Source organism: Peromyscus eremicus, chromosome 1 (assembly GCF_949786415.1).
Source record: "Peromyscus eremicus chromosome 1, PerEre_H2_v1, whole genome shotgun sequence".
Classification (NCBI taxonomy): Eukaryota; Metazoa; Chordata; class Mammalia; order Rodentia; family Cricetidae; genus Peromyscus; species Peromyscus eremicus.
The window spans coordinates 48,977,567-48,996,756 of record NC_081416.1 but is presented as its reverse complement, the minus strand read 5'-3'; the positions used below and the strand labels follow the sequence as shown (position 1 = coordinate 48,996,756).

The following is a 19,190-nucleotide window of genomic DNA, read 5'->3' as shown; positions in this document are numbered from 1 at the left end:
TGCTGTTAAGCCTAGTCATGTGTTTGTTGCAACTGAGAAATGATATAACTATAAAAATATACCACTGTATGAAAAGGCACTTTGTATGAAAAATACGGGTTATCCAAACACACGTAGTTACTCCGTGTTGAAATCATGAGGCTTTGTAATTGAGTTAAATAAATTATAGTACAAAGAAACTAAGCAGAGTAAAAGGAAGCAGGGAGCAGGAGGCACACTTGCCCATTTTGTTCCTACCTCTGGGTGATGCTCGGCTGTGCTGACTAGAAGTCAGTTTCTTCCTTCCTTCCTTCCTTCCTTCCATTTTTTTTTTATAGTTTTTGAGATATATAACTACTTCCTTTCTTCCCTTCCTTTTCCTCCTTCCGACATCTCCCATGTACCTCACCACAACCACCTTGTCTTCTTTCAAATATGTAACAAAGTGTGTGTCTGTGTGTATACAATTTTTTTGCATACAATCATGTTATGTGTGATTTTAGGGATGATCATTTGGTATGGAATAACCTATTGGTGAATTTGTGTCTCTTTCCCAGGAAAGCCTATTTCTCCTGCTCTAAGCATTCCTTAGTCACTTATATTTCTTTGTCTAGGGTGGAGGCTTCATGAGCTTTTCCCCTTTCCATGTTAACATGTCTATTGAGGTCATCCTTATTAGGTCTTGTTTAGGGAGCCATGTTAGTGAGACCATGTTAGTTAGTGGGTGTAACTCTTCTGACATTCTAGGAGACACAATTACACAACAAATTTCCTGTTCCCTTGCCTCATATTCTTTCTACTCCCTCTTCAGGAATAATCCATGGACCTTAGATGCAGGAGTTGTGTTAAAGATGTGTCAGCTGACACTGGGTTCCACAAATCTACATTTTAATCAGTTGTGGTTTTCTGTAATGGTCTCTGTCTGTTACAAAGAGAAGCTTCCTTGATGAGGTGTGGGGGTACACTTCTCTGTGGGCAGAGGGACAAACCTTTAGAATGTAGTTAGGGATTATGCTGGTTTAGTAAATAGCAGTTTTAGGTTCTCCTCCAAGAGCCATGACTTCGCTAGCCCTGAGTAGTGGACTAGGTTTCTAGTACCAGACATAAGTTCCCTCTCGCTGAGCAGGACTTAAGTCCTATCAGAGAACTTTTTGCTACTGCCAAGTTCCTATGCCACTGTGCACCCTTGTGGGGTCATTGTTCCATGCTGGTCACTCTTGTGGTTCATAGGCATCACAGCTGGGTAGGACCAGTAGTTGCATCCCTCCTTTGCAAGCTTGCATGACATCTGCTTCCATGAAAATCTGTCCTCAAGCTGTTCAGGGTCTGTCTACCAATCAAGCAGGTATCTTGGTTCATGTTGTGCACTGAGATATAAGCTGTTTGAAAACACATAATTATCTTGGTCAGGCTGTCATTTCTGTGACACATAATTTTGCGTGGGTGTAAGAGAAATTAATATCTCCTGTTTAAAACTCATTTTTAAAGAAATCCAGTAGTTACTCCTATGTAATTTGTGATAGACACAAAAATCAAGAGTTTACAAACAAGAGCTCTGAGCTGGATCCATGGTTCTTTCATAAAGAAACATGTCCATACTGACAGTCCAACTGGCTGTTAACTGTCAAACTCCAGGTTGGTGGAATATAGAGTAAAGGATCTTGTACAGGAAATATTTAGGATGCACAGAGCAGTGGGTTCAGGGGACAGCAGTGGAATCACTAAGTTCAAGAACAAAACCTCGGAGGTAACTCTGGATTCAGGAAGCTGCATTAGGAAACAATTTTGTTCTAAGCAGCCTCCTCAGAGCATCAAAGCAAGTGCCAGATTCTCCAACCGTGACTGAGCTACTGCTGCTAGAGCCTTGGTTATCGGTGAAGCTGAGTGCTCCATACTGACACCAAGGTAGTCTACACTGTGATTTCTACACACTGACACAGAGGTATTCTACACTGTGATTTCTACACACTGACATCGAGGTAATCTACACTGTGATTTCTACACACTGACACAGAGGTAGTCTACACTGTGATTTCTACACACTGACACCGAGGTAGTCTACACTGTGATTTGTACACACTGACAGCGAGATAATCTACACTGTGGTTTCTACACACTCACCTTTCTGTGACTTAGCTTGATTGGAAATGGAGCAGAAGCAAGATGGCCTATACTTTGTTCCTGCCTTTCATGGAGTATGTAAGTACAGAAGAACCCGATTTATATTAAGAAATCACTTTCAAATGAGCTGCTTGAGAGTCAGCCTTTGGTATTCCAAACTCTGAATGTGATGAGAAAAATGGGCAGCAGCTGGGTGACTTTTCTTACCTGCCAGAGAAAGGTTAGAAGTTGCTGAGCTGGGGGAAAGAAGCAGAAAACCTGGAACATTCTACTTCTACTGAGAGTGGAAGCTGGTGCCATAGATGATATGCAAGGGAGAAAAGTCTGATTATCAAAGGACTTTGAAGTCAGAAAGTAAGAATCTCTCTGCCAGTTATCATGATACATCATCCTAAGCATTTAGAATAGCAAATTCAAATTCTAAGCCTGGCTTGCAGCAGAACTCCAGCCAAGTGCCCCATGCCATGAGGCTAGGGCAGGTGGAATGAAGCTGAGCAGGGGTAGGAGATCCTCACCCTGGCCTGCAGTGGAACAATAATGAATTGTCCATCTCACACCATGAGGCTGGGGTGGGAAGATCACAGGCTAAAGCACCAACCAGGACCCTTTGGGCAGTATAATGATCTGCCTGTGATGAAGAAGCACGAGCCCATGGATAATACTAGAGTGAGCAGAGTGAGCAGAGTGCCCTATGGGAAAGAGAGGAGGAGAGAGGGGGAAAGAGGAGAGGGGAGAGGGGGAAAAGGAAAGGCAGAGCACACAGAACAGAATTGTCCAGGTCATATCTGAAGAGATGAGAGAGGAAGGGATCAGGCTGAGACGGTGAGGGAGCTGACTCCTTGATGAGCTGCACCACACAGGAAAGTGAGCCCTGCATTTTGTCAGGGAAGCAGAGAAGAGATGACCCTGTTGATGAGAGCACAGATGAGCCAACCTGAGACATGAGCATGGAGATCTAGCCCCGCCCCTCATCTGCCACATGGGGGCATGGGCTGGGGAGAGATGCTCTCCCCACCCCTCATCCCTCACACACACACACCATGTCCACCCATCAATGCCTGTGCCAGGTGGGAGAGCAGTCCCTCTGGTCATAGGAGGAGGAGAGTTCTGTCCCTGAACCCCACTAGCTGCAACACTCAGGACAGCACAAAAGAGCCAACAATGTTAGTGCGGGTGTGGGTGAGCCAGCCCCAAAATTGTGACCATGTGATAGCTGTCCCCATTTCTCACCTGGTGGACCAACCCTACAGCTGCCCAGGCCCAGACCTAGGGTTATGAGTTGGCCTGTTCCAACATCCACACAGTCTATGATCTGCTGGAGCAGGTGAAGGGACCTGACCCACAGACCCAAAGCTGCAGGCTCTCCACAACACAGAGCTGCAGCAGGAAGTCCAGGAAGAGTCCTAGTGGGGACCCAGCATCAATCCTGTAGTGGAGACCAGGGGCCTCGAACCAATCATACCCTGCAGCATGGTGTATACATCATGACTTGTTGGGTTGACCTACAGCTTCCATGAAGAGATTTTCATTTTTTACCTTTTAACGTTTTTTTAAATTTTATTTTCTTTCTTTTTTCTCTTGAATTTTTTCTTATTGGTTGGGGGATGCAGGGGTGTAGGGTGGATGCGAAGGGATGGGGAATGAATGGCATCAATATATGTGATGTGAACGATACCTAGAATAAATAAACATAAATTAAAAAATAAGAATAGTAAATTCGATGGCTTTTATAAGGTATGGTGTAGAGAAGCTGAGCATTTTAAGTAAGTATGAGATGTTTTCTAATTTAAAATGCTAGTGAGGAAAACAATATTCACTATTGACTTGAATTCTAATATGTAATTTTTACTGGTGATTAATCTCAAGACCTTGCATATGCCAAGAAACTGTTCTACTGCTGAATCACATTCCCACCTTACTTTTAATTTCTGATTTGGCAATAGAACTTCAAGGTTGGCCCTTACATACATGGGAGCCCACCTGTCTTGGAACTTGTGATTCTCTATCGTGAACCTCTGCAGTAGCTGATTACCAACATGTGCTATCAGGCCCACCCCTCAATTTCTTTTCTGTTTTAGTGTTCCCTGGGACAGTCTGATGAATTTGAAATGAAGTCTTCTTGTTGTTAGTATTCCAGTTATTGTGACCATCTTTTGTCTCTTCATTCAACAAATGAGCTAAGCTCTCATCATTTTCTATTTAATATTAAAAGAACAGAATACACTAGGCAAAGTCTATCTTGACATTTATACAAATACCCAATCTTATGTCAGCAGGAAACCTGCCAGGTTTCTACAGTGGAGAACATGAGACCACTACAGTCAGAAGTTTTATATCGAAGTGTACTCACCGCAAACTCTGACAGAAACCTTGTTTGAGTAAAAGCATGACAAATGGAAACATGGAGTTCTCTGATTGTCCTGCTATTAGCCTGGGGATCTTCCTAACCTTGATGTAAAGTAATTGATGAGAATGGGCAATGGAAATGAATAGACAGTTGAGGGATAGGGACCTCAATTCTTGTACAGAAGCTGGAAATGACCTTGGTTCTTTCCTAGCTGGATGCTAGAAATGCCAGGAGAGACCCATGGTTCTTGCTCTGGCTTCTTGTTACATTTCTACTCCATTTACATAACCTTAAATGCAAGTCCCACTGGCTGGAAGCTACACTGAGGTCATGATTAAACTAATAGACACATGGACACCTTGTGGGTAGGCTGAGTGGGCTGAGTGTCCTCCCTGCCTCACCTCCATTTCTGCTATTAGTTCTACAAAAAGCCCCTAGACTAACAGTTTTATGTTGTTCTGTTTCCTGGGGTCTCTGTGTTCTTTCCTTCTGTTTGCTTCTATATTTCACCTTCTTTCTGCAAACTATCCTCTCAGGCTGTGAAACTCCCTTCTTGAGTTTAGAAGGCACAGGCTTGGAGAGGTTCTGGAGGCTGTTGATTTATCAGGCATCTCAGCTCCTCAAGCTACACACACCTGAGGTGGCAAAGTCTCCATTGCATCCAAGAGCTGCTTGTCCACCATTTCAAAATCACAGCAGAACCATGCCTTTTACCTTTTTATTCTTCTTTCTTTCTCTCTCCCTTCTTTTTTTCTCAGACTTTAGAAATTAAACTCCAGGCCATGCGCATGCGAGTTAAGAACTCTACCACTGAGCTATAATCCCCATCCTTTTCATTCATTGAATTACTTTTCGATTTTTTTCCCCACAGTGACTGACTAAATTTACCAATTGAGCTATGTCCCCAGTCCCTCTGTTGTCCCATTTAATTTTGTACTCTAGAATTCTACCATACAGTACAAACCATGTCTCAATGGAAATACAACACCAGAGAACCCCAGAACTATTTCAACAGAAAGCTACCTTTGCTTATTACTAATTGTGGCCTCAAACTTAGATCTATGAGCTCATTCATCATTAGAGTATATAATCATTATTATAGAAAAAAAGCCCAGAGAGTGGAACTACAACTTTCAAAGCCTGGACATGAAGAAGTACTTGGCAGGATCATCTGTTCCTCTACATATAGAAGAAAATAGCATGTTTCAAGAACTGTTTCATTTACTGAAACTGTACATGAATTTCCAGTCACTTTTAGCATGATGGATTATCATGAAAGATTTACTTTGTTTTCTGTAAGAGCGTTTGCCTGTATGTATGTTTGTGCAGCACATGCATGCCTAGTATCCAGGAGGAAGAGAGAAGAAGATGCTGGAACCCTGGAACTGGATTCACAGTCCTTTGTGAGCTGCTGAGTGGGTGCTGGGAATCACGCTGGGCGTCTCTGACAAAGCTGTAAATGCTCTTAAGCACTGAGCCATTTCTCCAACCCCTATGTTGGATTTCTAAAACACTGGGAATTTTGTCATATTATATCCTTCCTCAAAATATTTTCCCAAGCCAGGTAGATAATGATGGACCTGGTCTTTTATCCCAGTACTCAGGAGGCACAGGCAGGTGGATTTCTGTGAGTTCAAGGCCAGCCTGGTCTACAGAGTAATTTCCAGGACAGCACAGTACACAGAAAAACCCTGTCTTGACAAAATAATTATTTTTTTCTTCCACAATAAAATATTGATATGGATGCACTATGGCTTTGACCAACATTAGAAATTCATCAAGAGATGAGCTATCTTCTTCTAGATACCCAGATTCATAGCACAGTGCCTTTCCATGTGGGGTCCGTTGTGTAATTTTCCCAAGGATTTTGTCTCTGTTGACTCCATATAGACACAAAAAATTCAATAGGTGTACTGTCTAAATAACTGTACATTTATAAGTGATTTTGGAATACTTTTTAAAACTTGATATCAACTACAGACTGTTGTACATGAATTATTTTATTACCTTCTCTTGGTGTCTCTCATAGTTAGCTTTTCTGTTGCTGCAATTAACCACTCTGACCAGAAGCAATCTGAGGAAGAAAGAGTTTATTTCACTTCTCAGGTTACAGTCCATCATAAAGAGAAGCCAAGGTAGGGACTCAGGGTAAGGCCTCATGGGAAAAAAAAGTGCGTGGTGCTTTCTGGCTTGTTCAGTTTACTTTGTTTTTCAGTCCAGGCCCACTTACCTAGGGATGGGTCTACCCACACTGGGCGCTCCCCTCATACATCGATTAAAAACTAAGAAAATGCTTCACAGATATGGTCACAGGCCAATCTGATCTGGAAAGTTCATCAGTAGTGGTTCACTTTTCCCAGGTGACTTTAGGTTTGTGTCAAGTTGACAGCTAAAGCTAATTATGACAGTATCCATTTGAGTTCATATAGGTCAGACCACAGTTGGCCAACTTTGCAGAGAGCTTCTTGACAGTCTCACCACTCAGGCATAGATACAAAGCGTACTTCATTTCTTCAAGTTCCTTCTTGTTCAGAATCGTTATCCTCCTCCCAAGAGCCACCGTGAAGTAGGCATTTGATCTTTGGATAACCAATGTTTACTTTAAAATGAGACCCTCAGCGCAGCCACTTAGGAAACATCCTCAGGTTTATATATCTTTGAGTTGTTGCATCCGTGAGCATCATCGATCATATTCAAATGATTCTCTACACCTTCTGAAAGTGCTACTTGATCTCAGGGCTGAGTATAGACTCAATAGCTTCACCCAATGCTGCAAGTACAGTGTGCTCTAGTCAGATGGAACTTTCGTTTAAGGCAAATATGGATTGACATTCTTCATTATTGTTCAGTTATGAATTCCAAACTTCAGGGGCTACTTCATGCTGGTTGACATCATTTCTGGTGGCTTTCTGGAGAATAAAGGGAATTGTGGGAAAGTGTTGTTAGTTGGTTCTCTACTGTCAAGTGTAAGAGGATTTCCAGCATATAACTCGGTTCTGGTGGAGGGAAGAATCAGTGCGATTGCTGGTGAGTGTTATCTGCTCTCAACCTTTCCACACCATCGCTTTCAGTCCTTCCACCCTCTGTAGGTTCTCAGACACGTCATAGCTGCCCTCGGTAAAGCATTCTGTCTAGTGCATTGTTAGGACTGTCAGATTGCATCCTGATCACATAATCCTTCTTTGTTCAAAGAAGCTGGACCTGAGTTTCACATATATGGGGACTGAATTACCACATTGTAAGCACCTACAATAGTGTACATTCTACAAATATGCTATACACTTCTGTAAGTCATAAATAAGAATCTTGAGTGTTGTTATGTACACAGATTGGCAATTTTCAAAATCAAAATCTGAATTCAAAACTCTTTCTGTTTTTCTTTAATATGAATGAGAAGAATTATGACAAACATCATAGGAAGTAGTGAAAATGAATGTTTTGGAAACAAAGGTGGCAGAAATGAAAACTGAGCAAAGGCCACACTGAAAGTCTTTGGATGTGACTGTGGGTGGAAGTAAGCATGGTTAGAGGCAGGAACTAGAAAGAGGCCCCTTGAGATGGAAGGGCCAGAGAAGATCCGACTTTGAGTGAGATGGTCAAGGAGAGGAAATCACTGTAAAACGTGGTATCAAAGTGGAAGGAGAAATTCTGAGAGTAGGAGGGAGACGAAAGTGAGATGGGCAGAGAGAGGAGTGGGTGGTAGGCTGAATGAACCAAAACTATGTATGAAAATGTCATGAAGAAACTTGGTTTTTAATAAACTACATAAATGAAAACAGCCTTTGGAGAGCTGAGTGTGAAGTCCATTTGTTAGACTGCTTACCTAGCATGTTTTCAGTTCTGGATTTTGTTCCTGGCCCCTCATCTGATATGCTGGCATATTCCTGTAATGCTAACCCTTGGGAGAGGGAGGCAGGAGGGTCAGAACTTCAAGCACATGTAAAGGTGAGAGGATCAGGAGTTCCAGGGCTGGAGAAATGGTTCCATTCATAAAGTGTTTGCTGCATGGGCATAACACCAGAATTGGATAATTAGTAAACAGAAAACGCCAGGTGCTCCCTATCTTGCCTGACTCTAGTACTGAGGAGGACAATGAGCACTATCCTGGGGCTTGCTGGATAGCCAGTCTGGCCAGATCAGTAATCCCCATGTCCTGTGAGAGAAACTGTCTCACAAAATAAGGCTAAGAAGGAATGAATGAGATGCCTGATGCTGACCTATGACCTCCACACACACACACAACACATCTCGTATGCCCACATTAGACATATGTCCTCAATCATGTCCATATATACACATTCAAAGGCATACATGCAGATATGCCACACAAACACAGGTACACATGCACAAACACAGAGACATAAAGGCCATTCAAGGTCAATTTTGTCTATATAGTAAGACTGAATATCTGAAAAAGAGTCTCAAAAAATAAATTCATTAATAAAATGAATCAAGAGAAAATAAAAATGTCTTCAGCTCCCTTGGAATTTCTACATAGAACACAAGCAAAGATGGAAATATGGAAGTTTATTGTGGAAAAGAGAAGAAATGTTCATGCCTGTGCCCAATTTCAATATGACACTCTTAAGCATGCTTTTCTATGATGGCATCATCTAATTAACAGGGCAGCTGAAAAGTCACCTATTCCAGCTGAACAAAAGCATTGATAGTTGGATTTTTTTTTTTTAGAGAGAGAATTCCTTGTCAGATCAAGAATTCCCACATGGTTTGGCATCAGTGGTTAGTGAAGCTGTAAGATACTTGGTAATCTCCATCACTAGCTCACTGAAAGTGATAATTTATGATTATGTATATGTGTGTATGTAACACATGGGGGATCCTTATCTATGAGCAAGTAGTACCACTACTGCCTTACAAGGCTGAGAACCATTTTCCACAGATTCCTGCATTTTTCTGGGGTTAACATTTGCCAGTGAAAAAGATATATGGGTATCTTGTAAAATAGAAACCTAGTGGTGGCCATTATGACTCAGAAGGTCATGAACATCAGACAGGGCATTGCAATATCTTACTTATAAGTAATATAGTTACGATCTCTCCATAAATGGCCAGTGTCATGGTAAGAAGTCACAGTAACTCCTAAGACATTCCCACCGTTGTCAGGGACGTTCCTCCTTCTTCTGCTGGTTTAGGCTGACACTCGCTAACTGCAGTTTTAGAAATATTTTCTATCCCTCTCCTCCTCAAAGAGCCCCTAGTTCCTACAGTATCTGTACTAGCTCTATTACATCCCATCTGTCCCCAAACATCTTCGATTTCTTTAATAAACCTTGTAACTCCTGAAGAATTCCAGACTTCCCAGTAATAGTAATATATCTCAAGTCCAACTCAATCACACAAACCACACATGGAGCTGATAATACCAGATTGGGGGAGGGATTGGAATAGTATGTCTCTTGTTGATATTAAGAAATGCAAAGTTGCAGATACTTTAAAAGAAAATTTGGCAGATTTTTGCAAAGCTAAACATTGTTTTAATATAGAATCCATCAATCACATCCTTTAATTGGTATTTAGTCAATAGTATTGATATATATCATTAAAACAACCAGAAATACAGAGGTCTTTAGGCTTTTTATTAATAATCACAGCAACTGGAAGCAACTATGGGATTTTAAAAAGGTGAATACATATTTTTAAGTGTGAGAAATCCATCCAACAATAATCAATGACAAACAGAAATGAGCTATAAAACCACAAAATACAGAAGAAACTTTAATGGCTTATGAGTCAGTCCCACCAGCACCTGATAGTACATGATTCTGTATAATATGGCAGTCTGGAATAATAGATGAAAGTGTGAGCATAATAAATCTTTGATTTACATTGGTTCTGAGGGAGAGATGAGACAAAGACACAAATCACAGGCTTTTAGGGCAGCCCAACTTCTGTGTGGCAACCTAAGGACCAATGTATTACATTACATTACACACTTGCTAAATCCTGCAGAAACTACAGTGCACAGTGAACCTTAAGCTACGCAAATTTACAAAGTCATTTAGGAAACACAAGGCATCAAAGGAAAGAATGTATGTGTGCCCTGACCAGAAAGTTTAGTAAAATTTGATTGACATTGCTCTAAATGTGTGAAGAATCTCCCCTTGTTGGGAAGAGGACCTGACTCAAGCACACTTAGAAAGAAATGACATGTGTAAGATTAAAAGCAGAAGAAATTTGGGCTGGAGATATAGCCCAGTGGTTAAGAACACTGCCCGCTCTTCAAGAGGACCTGGGTTCAATTCCCAGGACCTACATGATAGCTCACAACTGTCTGTAACGAAAGTGCCAGAAGGTCCGACCCCCTGTTTTGGCTTTTATGGACACCAGGTACACATGTGGTACATGGACTTACGTGCAGGCGAAATACAAAACACTCACACACACAAAACCAATAAAACTGAAAACAAACAAACCAACAACAACAGAGAAAAACTGTGCAGACATATTATCTAGTTGATAAGGTATTTCCCATCCAGGTACAAATTAACACATGTGTGTATTCACTACTGTTTTGTGTCTATGCACAAAGAGCATTTATGCACATGTAGATATATCTCTGTTTCAGAGAATATTATTGTACTTCCAGGACTCATCTAGACAATTATTGGCTGTGTACTACCTCTGTATGCATTAAAACTACACTAGGCAATGGAGACACACCACAAACAAGACACAGCCTGTGTCTCCAGAGACCAGTGTGACTAAGCCATGAAAATGGCAGGTAAGGAGCTAAGCATTAGGGCAACACAACACTGCAGAAACAGGCTTTTCTCATGGTCTCAAAAGGTGGTGTGCTGCCTAGTGGTTTGTCTCTTGATGCGAGCTCAAGTCCTGTGGGAGGAGGGAAGCTCGCCTGAGAGAATGTCCCCACGAGTTTGGCATGTAGGCAAGCTTGTGGTGCTGTTTCTTAATCAGCTGTTGGTGCCGGAGGACCCAGGCCATTGCAGGTAGTGCCACCTTTGGGCAAGCAGTTCTGAGTTATATAAGAAAGCAAACTAAGCAACCATGAGAACAAGCTCTAAGCAGCATTCCTTCCTGACTTCTGCTGCAGTTCTCGCCTCCAGGTTCCTGCCTTGACTTTCCTGACTGATGGACTACAAGTTATCAGCTGAAATAAACCCTGTCGCCCCCTAGTTGTTTTTGCTCATGGTGTTTTAGCACAGCAAGAGGAACCCTAACTAAGACAGGTATCATTACTCTAAGTAAACCCAGGAATCTCTCAGAAATAGAATTAACTGATCTCTGCCCCAATTCCTCCTATGAAGCTGTGTACACTCGATGACTTCTAGGGGAGGAAGGGCCAGGTTCCTTTAAGGGTGAGGCTTTGGTAGGTAGACCACACTCCAGTGGGAGGCCTACATTTAGAATCACATGGACAGAGCAGATGGGAATCCATGGACTATTAAATGTGAAAGAGAAGGGACACAGAATTGGGTAGGTAGAAAGGTGGGGGTGGATCTGGAACAAGTAGGAATGAATATGGTCAAAATAAACTGCATGGAATTCTCAAAGAATTGATAAAAATATTCAAAACTAATCAATGTCTCATCATCTTTCTGCCAAGTTTTCTTTCTTTACTAAATCTCCATTGTTGCCTCTGACCATATGAAGGTGAAGACTTTAGGACCCTGTAAGCAACTGAAGGTTAGAGATAGATAGCTTTGTGGAGTAATCAGCTGGGTTAGCCCAGAACTAAGCAGAACAATATTGCTGATGACTTTACTCAAGAGTTGAATGTCTGGGTGTTCTAATTAGTTTCCATTCTGTCTCTGTGATCAAACAAACAAACAAACAAAAATAGTATGACCAAAAGCAATTTCGGGAACAATTTTCAGCTTCATATGGAAAGAAAAAAAAAAACAGGATAGCTTAAACAATCCTGAATAATAAAAGAAATTCTGAAGATATCACCAAGCCTGACCTCAAAGTATACTACAGAGCTATAGTAATAAAAATGGCATGATATTGGCATAAAAACAGACATGTAAATCAATGGAATATAGAATTGAAGACTTAGATTTAGGTCCACACACTCATGGGTACCTGGTTTTTCATAGATAACCTATAAATACACACTGCAGAAAACACAGCATTGTCAGCAAATACTGCTAGTCATATGGATGTCTGTATATAGAAGGATACAAATAGATCCATATTTATCACCCCGAAGAAAACTCAACTCCAAATGGATCGAACACCTCAACATAAAACTAGAGACCCTGAATAACATAAGGCTAGAGACCCTGAATCTAATAGAAAAGAAAGAGAGGAAAACTCTTGAACTCATTAGCACAGGAAAAAATTTCCTGAACAGAATGTTAATAGCACAGGCACTAAGAATAATAAAAAGTGAGACCTCACTGAACTTGAAAGCTTATAAAAATTATATATATGTGTGTGTGTGTGTGTGTGTGTGTGTGTGTGTGAGTGTGTGTATGCTAAAAAAGACAAAAACCATTTACATCAAGAAAAAGAACCCATTTAAAAACAGTACAGATATAAATGGGGAGTTCTCAAAAGATGAAATACAAATGGCCAACATCCTTAGTCATCAGGGAAAAGCAAACCAAAACTACTTTGAGATTTCATCTTATACCAGTCACAATGGCCATGTTCAATTAAAAATGTGACAGCTCATTCTATTGAGAATGTGGTGTAAGGGAAACACTCATTCACTGCTGGCTGACATGTAAACTTGTACAAGCACTGTGGAAAAACTTGGTGGAGGTTCCTCAGGAAGCTGAGAATAGGCCTACCTCAGGATCTGGCCATCCCACTCCTGGGCATATACCTAAAGGACTGTATATCCTACTACAGAAACACTTGATCAACCATGTTCAGGTGGAAACAGTTCAGATGTCCATCAACAAGTGAGTGGAGGAAGAAAATGCTATATTTACACGATGGAATATTACTGAGCTGTTTAAAAAAACACCTCAAATTATGAAACTTACAGGTAAATGAATAGAGCTAGAACAAATCATCCTAGTGAGGTAACCCAGACCCAAAGAGACAAATATGGTACGTATTTGCTTATAGGTGGGTGTTAGCTGACTTATACTTTTACAATATTTCTTTGTGTGTGAATATGTATGCCTCTGCCTCTGTATGTGTTTCTTGTGCTTTTTCTGTGTCTCTCTTTTTCTGGTTGTTTGGTCCTATTCTGTTTTGTTGTGTTTCATTTTATTTTATCCTTTTAGACGCCTGTTTGTTTTCCTATAAGAGATAGAAAAAATTGTGGTGTGGATTTGAGTGGGTGGGAAGGTGGAGAGAATCTGGGAGGAGGTGGAGGGAGAGAAATCATCATCAGAATATATTGTACAAAAATTATTATCTATTAAAAATGGTGGTATATACAGTAAACGGGATGGAGGATGAGAACATGAGGGAATGGGATGGTCGAGCTGGGGGAGGGATGGAGTGAGAGAGCAATGAAAGAGATATCTTGATAGAGGGAGACATTATGGGGTGCTAGGGAAATGCCTGGGAATCCACCAGGATGACTTCAGATTAAAATACTAGCAATAGTGGTGAGGGTGCCTGAACTGGCCTACCCTGGTAATCATATTGGTAAATACTCTAACTGTCATCATAGAACCTTCATCCAGGAACTGATGAAAGCAGATGCAGAGATCCACAACCAAGCACCAGGCCGAGCTCCAGGAGTCCAGGTGAAGAGAGAGAAGAGGGATTATACGAGCAAGAGTGGTCAAGATCATGATGGGGAAATCTACAGAGACAATTGAACCAAGCTCAAAGGAACTCACGAACTTTAGATCGATAGTTGTGGAACCTGCATGGAAGTGGACTAGAACTTCTGCATACAGAAGGCAGTTGTGTAGCTGGGCTTGTTTGAGGGGCCCCTGGCAGTGTGATCAGGATTTATCCCTGGTGCATGAGCTGGGTTTTGGGATCCCATTGCTTATGGTCAGACACCTTGCTCACCCTGATGTAGTGGTTGGGGGCTTGGTCCTGCCTCAACTGAATATACCAGGCTTAGGTGTCCCCTAATGGGAGAACTTCCCCTGTTGGGGGAGGGGATAAAAAGTGAGAATGGACAAGGGAATGTGAGAAGGCAGGAGTAGTGGAAGGGAGGAGGGATGAGAGGGGAATCTGTGTTTGGTATTAAAATGAATAAATAATTATTTTCAATTAAAAATGCATGGTATATGTAGGAAATAGAGTAAAACATCAATTGTCTATGAAATAAACTCAACATTTAAAAGTTTAAAAAATATTTTCATTGCCTACAGAAAACCAATGCACAGGCAACTGCCTTAAAGACAGGAAACTGACCGAATTCTCTATAGTCCTCAGGCTTCTAGACGCAGTATTTCTACAGTCCTTTGAATACACAAATTTCATTGTACCATGTTTCATGGTTTTCCTTAATATCATCAAGGATGTGTTTCATTGAGGAGCCCAGTTCAATGACACTGGAAACCCCACTTGCATACTCACAAATGAAGCCAGCAGTGTGCATGGCTACCAGTGATCCTCTAGCATCAAATACAGGAGATCCAGAAGACCCACAATAAAAAGTGTTATCCCCGGTAACCACACGAGGTTCATGGATGTTCTTCTGGAAACTTCTTTGGGTATACATATAGATATACCGCATGGGATCACTGCCACCCACTGCTCCTTTTCCCTGAATGCCCTCACTTTTCCTTCTTTGCTCATTTTCAGGAACCAGAGTACAACCATCAACAACCTTATACTTTCCATCTGGATGACCAATCATATACACAAACCCACTAAGTAATTCAGAAGGTGTTCCATTACAGAGTCCTGTAGGAAAATGCCGTCCACTTTCTTTCAGTTTCAGGACAGCATAATCAAGAGTTACATCAGACACCTCAAACCAAGGTTCAACAGAGCAATAGCTGTCTTCTTTTATGGGGAACACTTGATATTCAAACGTCACTCTTACACATTGACTAAGTATATCTGCCCACTGACTTGGCTCTACACCATCCCCTACAATGTCATTTATTACATGTCGACAGGTGAAAACGTACAACCCTTTAAAAACAAAGCATGTGGCACTACCCCTGTTTCCATTGTTGTCCCAAACTAGGAGCCCAACTGAGTCACTGAGCTGTGAAAGAAGTTTGAAGACTTTACCTGGGGTGGAGTTTTGGGTCAGCTTCCTGAAGTTTGCTCTATGTGCTTTGAATACATTAGTTTTCTTTCCTTTCTCACTTTCTTCCTTGATGTATGCTCTCAGTTTTTCCCGTTCTCTTTTCAGTGTGGGGTACAAATTCACAATGTATCCTTTTAACTCACTGAAGTTTCTGTCCTCTAACTCAGAATTCTGAGTTGCTGCTACTGCCCAAGGGCATTTCTTTCTTTCAACCTCAATCTGAAAGAGCTTGCCCTGTAACACATCAACCGGCTGGGTGTTTGCTATGGTGGTATCATTGTGAATGAGTTTCCAATGGTCACTCTCCACAAAGGAATGAAACCTGCCATCCTTCCTCAGAGTGGCCTTGATGGTCTCTCCTTGGAAGCCATACACACAGACTTTGGTCCCCTCCTTGTCAAGTTCCCTGCACCTCAGGATCCTTTGCTCCCTACTCCCGACTGCATGAATGTAAAATACAACACACTCAGCAGATGACTGGTCAAAGCGACCACACACTTTATTATCTTCTTTCTCCTCACTTTCAGTTTTGGAAAAGGTAATGACCACATGGCTGCCTTCCGGAAAACAGCGGAGGGGCATGCCAAGGTTTATGAACCCTTCTATTCCTCCGTTGCCATACACCAGCATTTCTTTGCCTGGCTGTCTTTCTGTCTCTCTTTTGACAGGGTCAAGGGTGTTGAGTGCCTCATATAAACTACGTGTCTCCCTATCTGTGACTTCAAATGTTGCCTGGTGTGTGCCGAAGGTGATGATAATGGTCTTCTTTGGGGGAGGGTTCTGATCTTGTGGAGTTTTTTGTTCCCAATGTGATCTTTGGTCTTGCTTGTTGGTCACCTCCTTTGGTCTTTTTCTATATTCCATTTTCATTTGAGAAATTATGGGCTCATTCTGCTCTTTGGGGACCTAAAAAGAAATAATACACACACTAGAAAACTGTGACTACAACTCTATTCCTGTGATTTTTGTGTGCAATTCACACAATTCCTATTTAAAATTGAGAAACAATGTGAAAATACCAGTAGCTATTATTACATGAGAGATGAACTGAATTCGGCAGCGAAGCCCAGTCTTTTCACATTCACCAGATAGGATCTTCATATCAGACCTGCCATGTTTGCTCAACAAGCAGGTAGAAGGAATTAACTCATCCAGATGTATCAACATACATTGGCTTCAATGAGTATTGCATTCTTCTTTATTATTTTAATCAAGAGATTCTAAGTTTTTTCAAGCATAGTAACAGATTGCTTGAGTTCTTTTGTAATTTCTTTGCACACTCACACACACAACTGAGAGGCAGTCTCACTGAATAGCAATGGCGTCTGTGCACCTAGATCTGCAGCCCAGGTTGGCCTCAAATTCACAATTATCATGGCTCCTCAGTACCTCGATTTATTTAGCCTCAACCACAAAAGAAACTATTTGCTTTAGTATGTCAGTTCTCAAGCATGATGAAATATACAGGAACAACAATAACTAAAAGTTCACTGTCCTGTAGAAGGAGAAGATGAGTATGGAATGTTTATTTTCTAATTCCTTTCTACTTCACATTTTAAAAATAATATAAGAAGATCAAACAAAAACTAACACATCAGAGTTGAACAAAACAAACAGAAGAAAGAGCCTAAGAGAAGGTCCAAAAATCAGAGACTCATTTGTTGGCACACTCAGGAATCCCATGAAAACACTAAAGTGGAAGCCATGACATATACACAGAGGACCTGGTGCAGACCCATGCAGGTCCTGTGAATGCTGCCTCAGTCTCTGTGAGCTCACATGAGCTTTGATTGAGTGCCTTCCTTAACCAATAAGGAAGTGAGTTTTTGAAGTCCAGTAGTTAGTCTAATATTCTCCACTGGACTACACATTCTGAGAACACCCTGAGATTATTCTGAGACATTATCTTAAAACCAGGAATGGGAAGAAGGGAGGGACTAAGGGGAAACCATTTAAAGTAGAAAAAATGATTTAAAATTTAAGGCATCCGATTCCTGTGTCTGAAAGGTTCAATTTCCCTGTTGGTGTAACAAGCAGGTATGAGTTCACATGCCCACAATGTCTCTCACTGGTAATGAGAATAACAATGGTGAATCATGGTGAAGATTAAGCCTGCCATCTTTAATATTGACGCTGATATTCTGGTCAGAACAAAATAATGTAAGCTTATATAAATTTAAAGCAGATTGCCTAGGAAGTCACAAAGAGTGTCTCTTCAGTCTAAATATGCTGAGAAACATTCCTGCCACACTCCTTGAAAGAGTTGAAATATGCGTTCTACTATTTAACAGAGACAACTAAAAGCACCATTAGAGTTTGTGCATGTGAGTGCAGGCTGAAGCACGCTGTGCCACTCATGTGGAGGGCAAAGGATCACTGTGTGGAGTCAGTTCTCCTCATACATCCCAGGGATCTAACTCAGGTGGTTAGGTTTGCTGTCCAACTACTTTCAATCCCTCTGCCGTGGCAGAGGCCCTAGATATCCAAAAGTTTTCTTTTGACTGTTAAGACACTGTAGTCCTGGCTTTCCTCAACTTATGACCCCATTCCTTCTCTGTTCGGAATTCTGAGATTATAGGAATGTGCTGTCATGCCTGGTCTGATACTTATGAAAGGGAACTGGAGGTTGTGTATGCGGTTATTAGCTTGCTCTGTCTTATTCTAGGATGGGGAGCAGGGGAAACAGATCTAAGATTTTCATGGATATTCTAAGCATTTGGACCTTCTAGTTTTCCAGAACCTGGAATAAAGAAAAGGAGGTCAGGTCTCTGGAGGAGATTCTCAAATACCTGACACTTCTCAGCCTTCTTGGTCAGTTCAGGGAGCCCCTACTGTCATGTGACTTAGTCTGGAAAGCCGATCTCACAGAGCCCTCACATGCAGTGCTTAAGAGCACTGACTGATCTTCCAGAGGTCCTGAGTTCAATTCTCAGCAACCACACGGTGGCTCACAACCATCTCTAATGGGATGATATATGTTGCTCTGATTGGTTGATAAATAAAGCTGTTTGGCCTATGGAAAGACAGCTTACAAGCAGGTGGGAAATGCAAATTGATAGACAGGAAGAGAAAGGAGAGGTAGAGAAGACACCAGTGAGCTGCCCAAGGAGCAACATGTAATGGGACACAGGTAAAGCCACGGAACATGTGGCGATACATAGATTGGTAGTTATGGGCTTATTTTGAATAGAAGAACAAGCTGGTGAGAGGTCTGCCACGGCCATATACTTTTATTTGGGACCAAGTGGCTGCGGTACCAGCAGGTGGGAGATATTCCACAGGACCCGAGAAAACTTCTGGCTACAACATGCAACAGAAGTTTTATAAGCAAATCTCTCATGCCTAACAGGGTTATAGTAAGAATGAATTACTCAGTCATTTCATGAAATACAAAGCATTATACAGATATGGATTCTTAGGATTAAGTAGATCAGAAACACTAAGAAAGATATTTTAATGATAAGGAACAATACTCATTTTGTTTTTTCCCACTTTAAAACAATGCATTTGATCTTTCTTTTTTCCCTATTTTTTTCAGGTAGTATTTTTTTCTTTTTCTTTTTTTTAAATAAAGGC

The 19,190-nt window shown here is 41.3% G+C and overlaps 1 protein-coding gene across 1 annotated transcript; it reads right to left on the bottom strand.

Moving 5' to 3' along the window:
- Positions 1-11,284: 11,284 nt before the first annotated feature.
- On the bottom strand, positions 11,285-16,564 carry LOC131917598 (serine protease FAM111A-like). Its single transcript, XM_059271957.1, has one exon. It carries the CDS (start codon positions 16,482-16,484, stop codon positions 14,805-14,807), a length of 1,680 nt encoding a protein of 559 aa, XP_059127940.1. The 5' UTR covers positions 16,485-16,564; the 3' UTR covers positions 11,285-14,804.
- Positions 16,565-19,190: the final 2,626 nt, after the last annotated feature.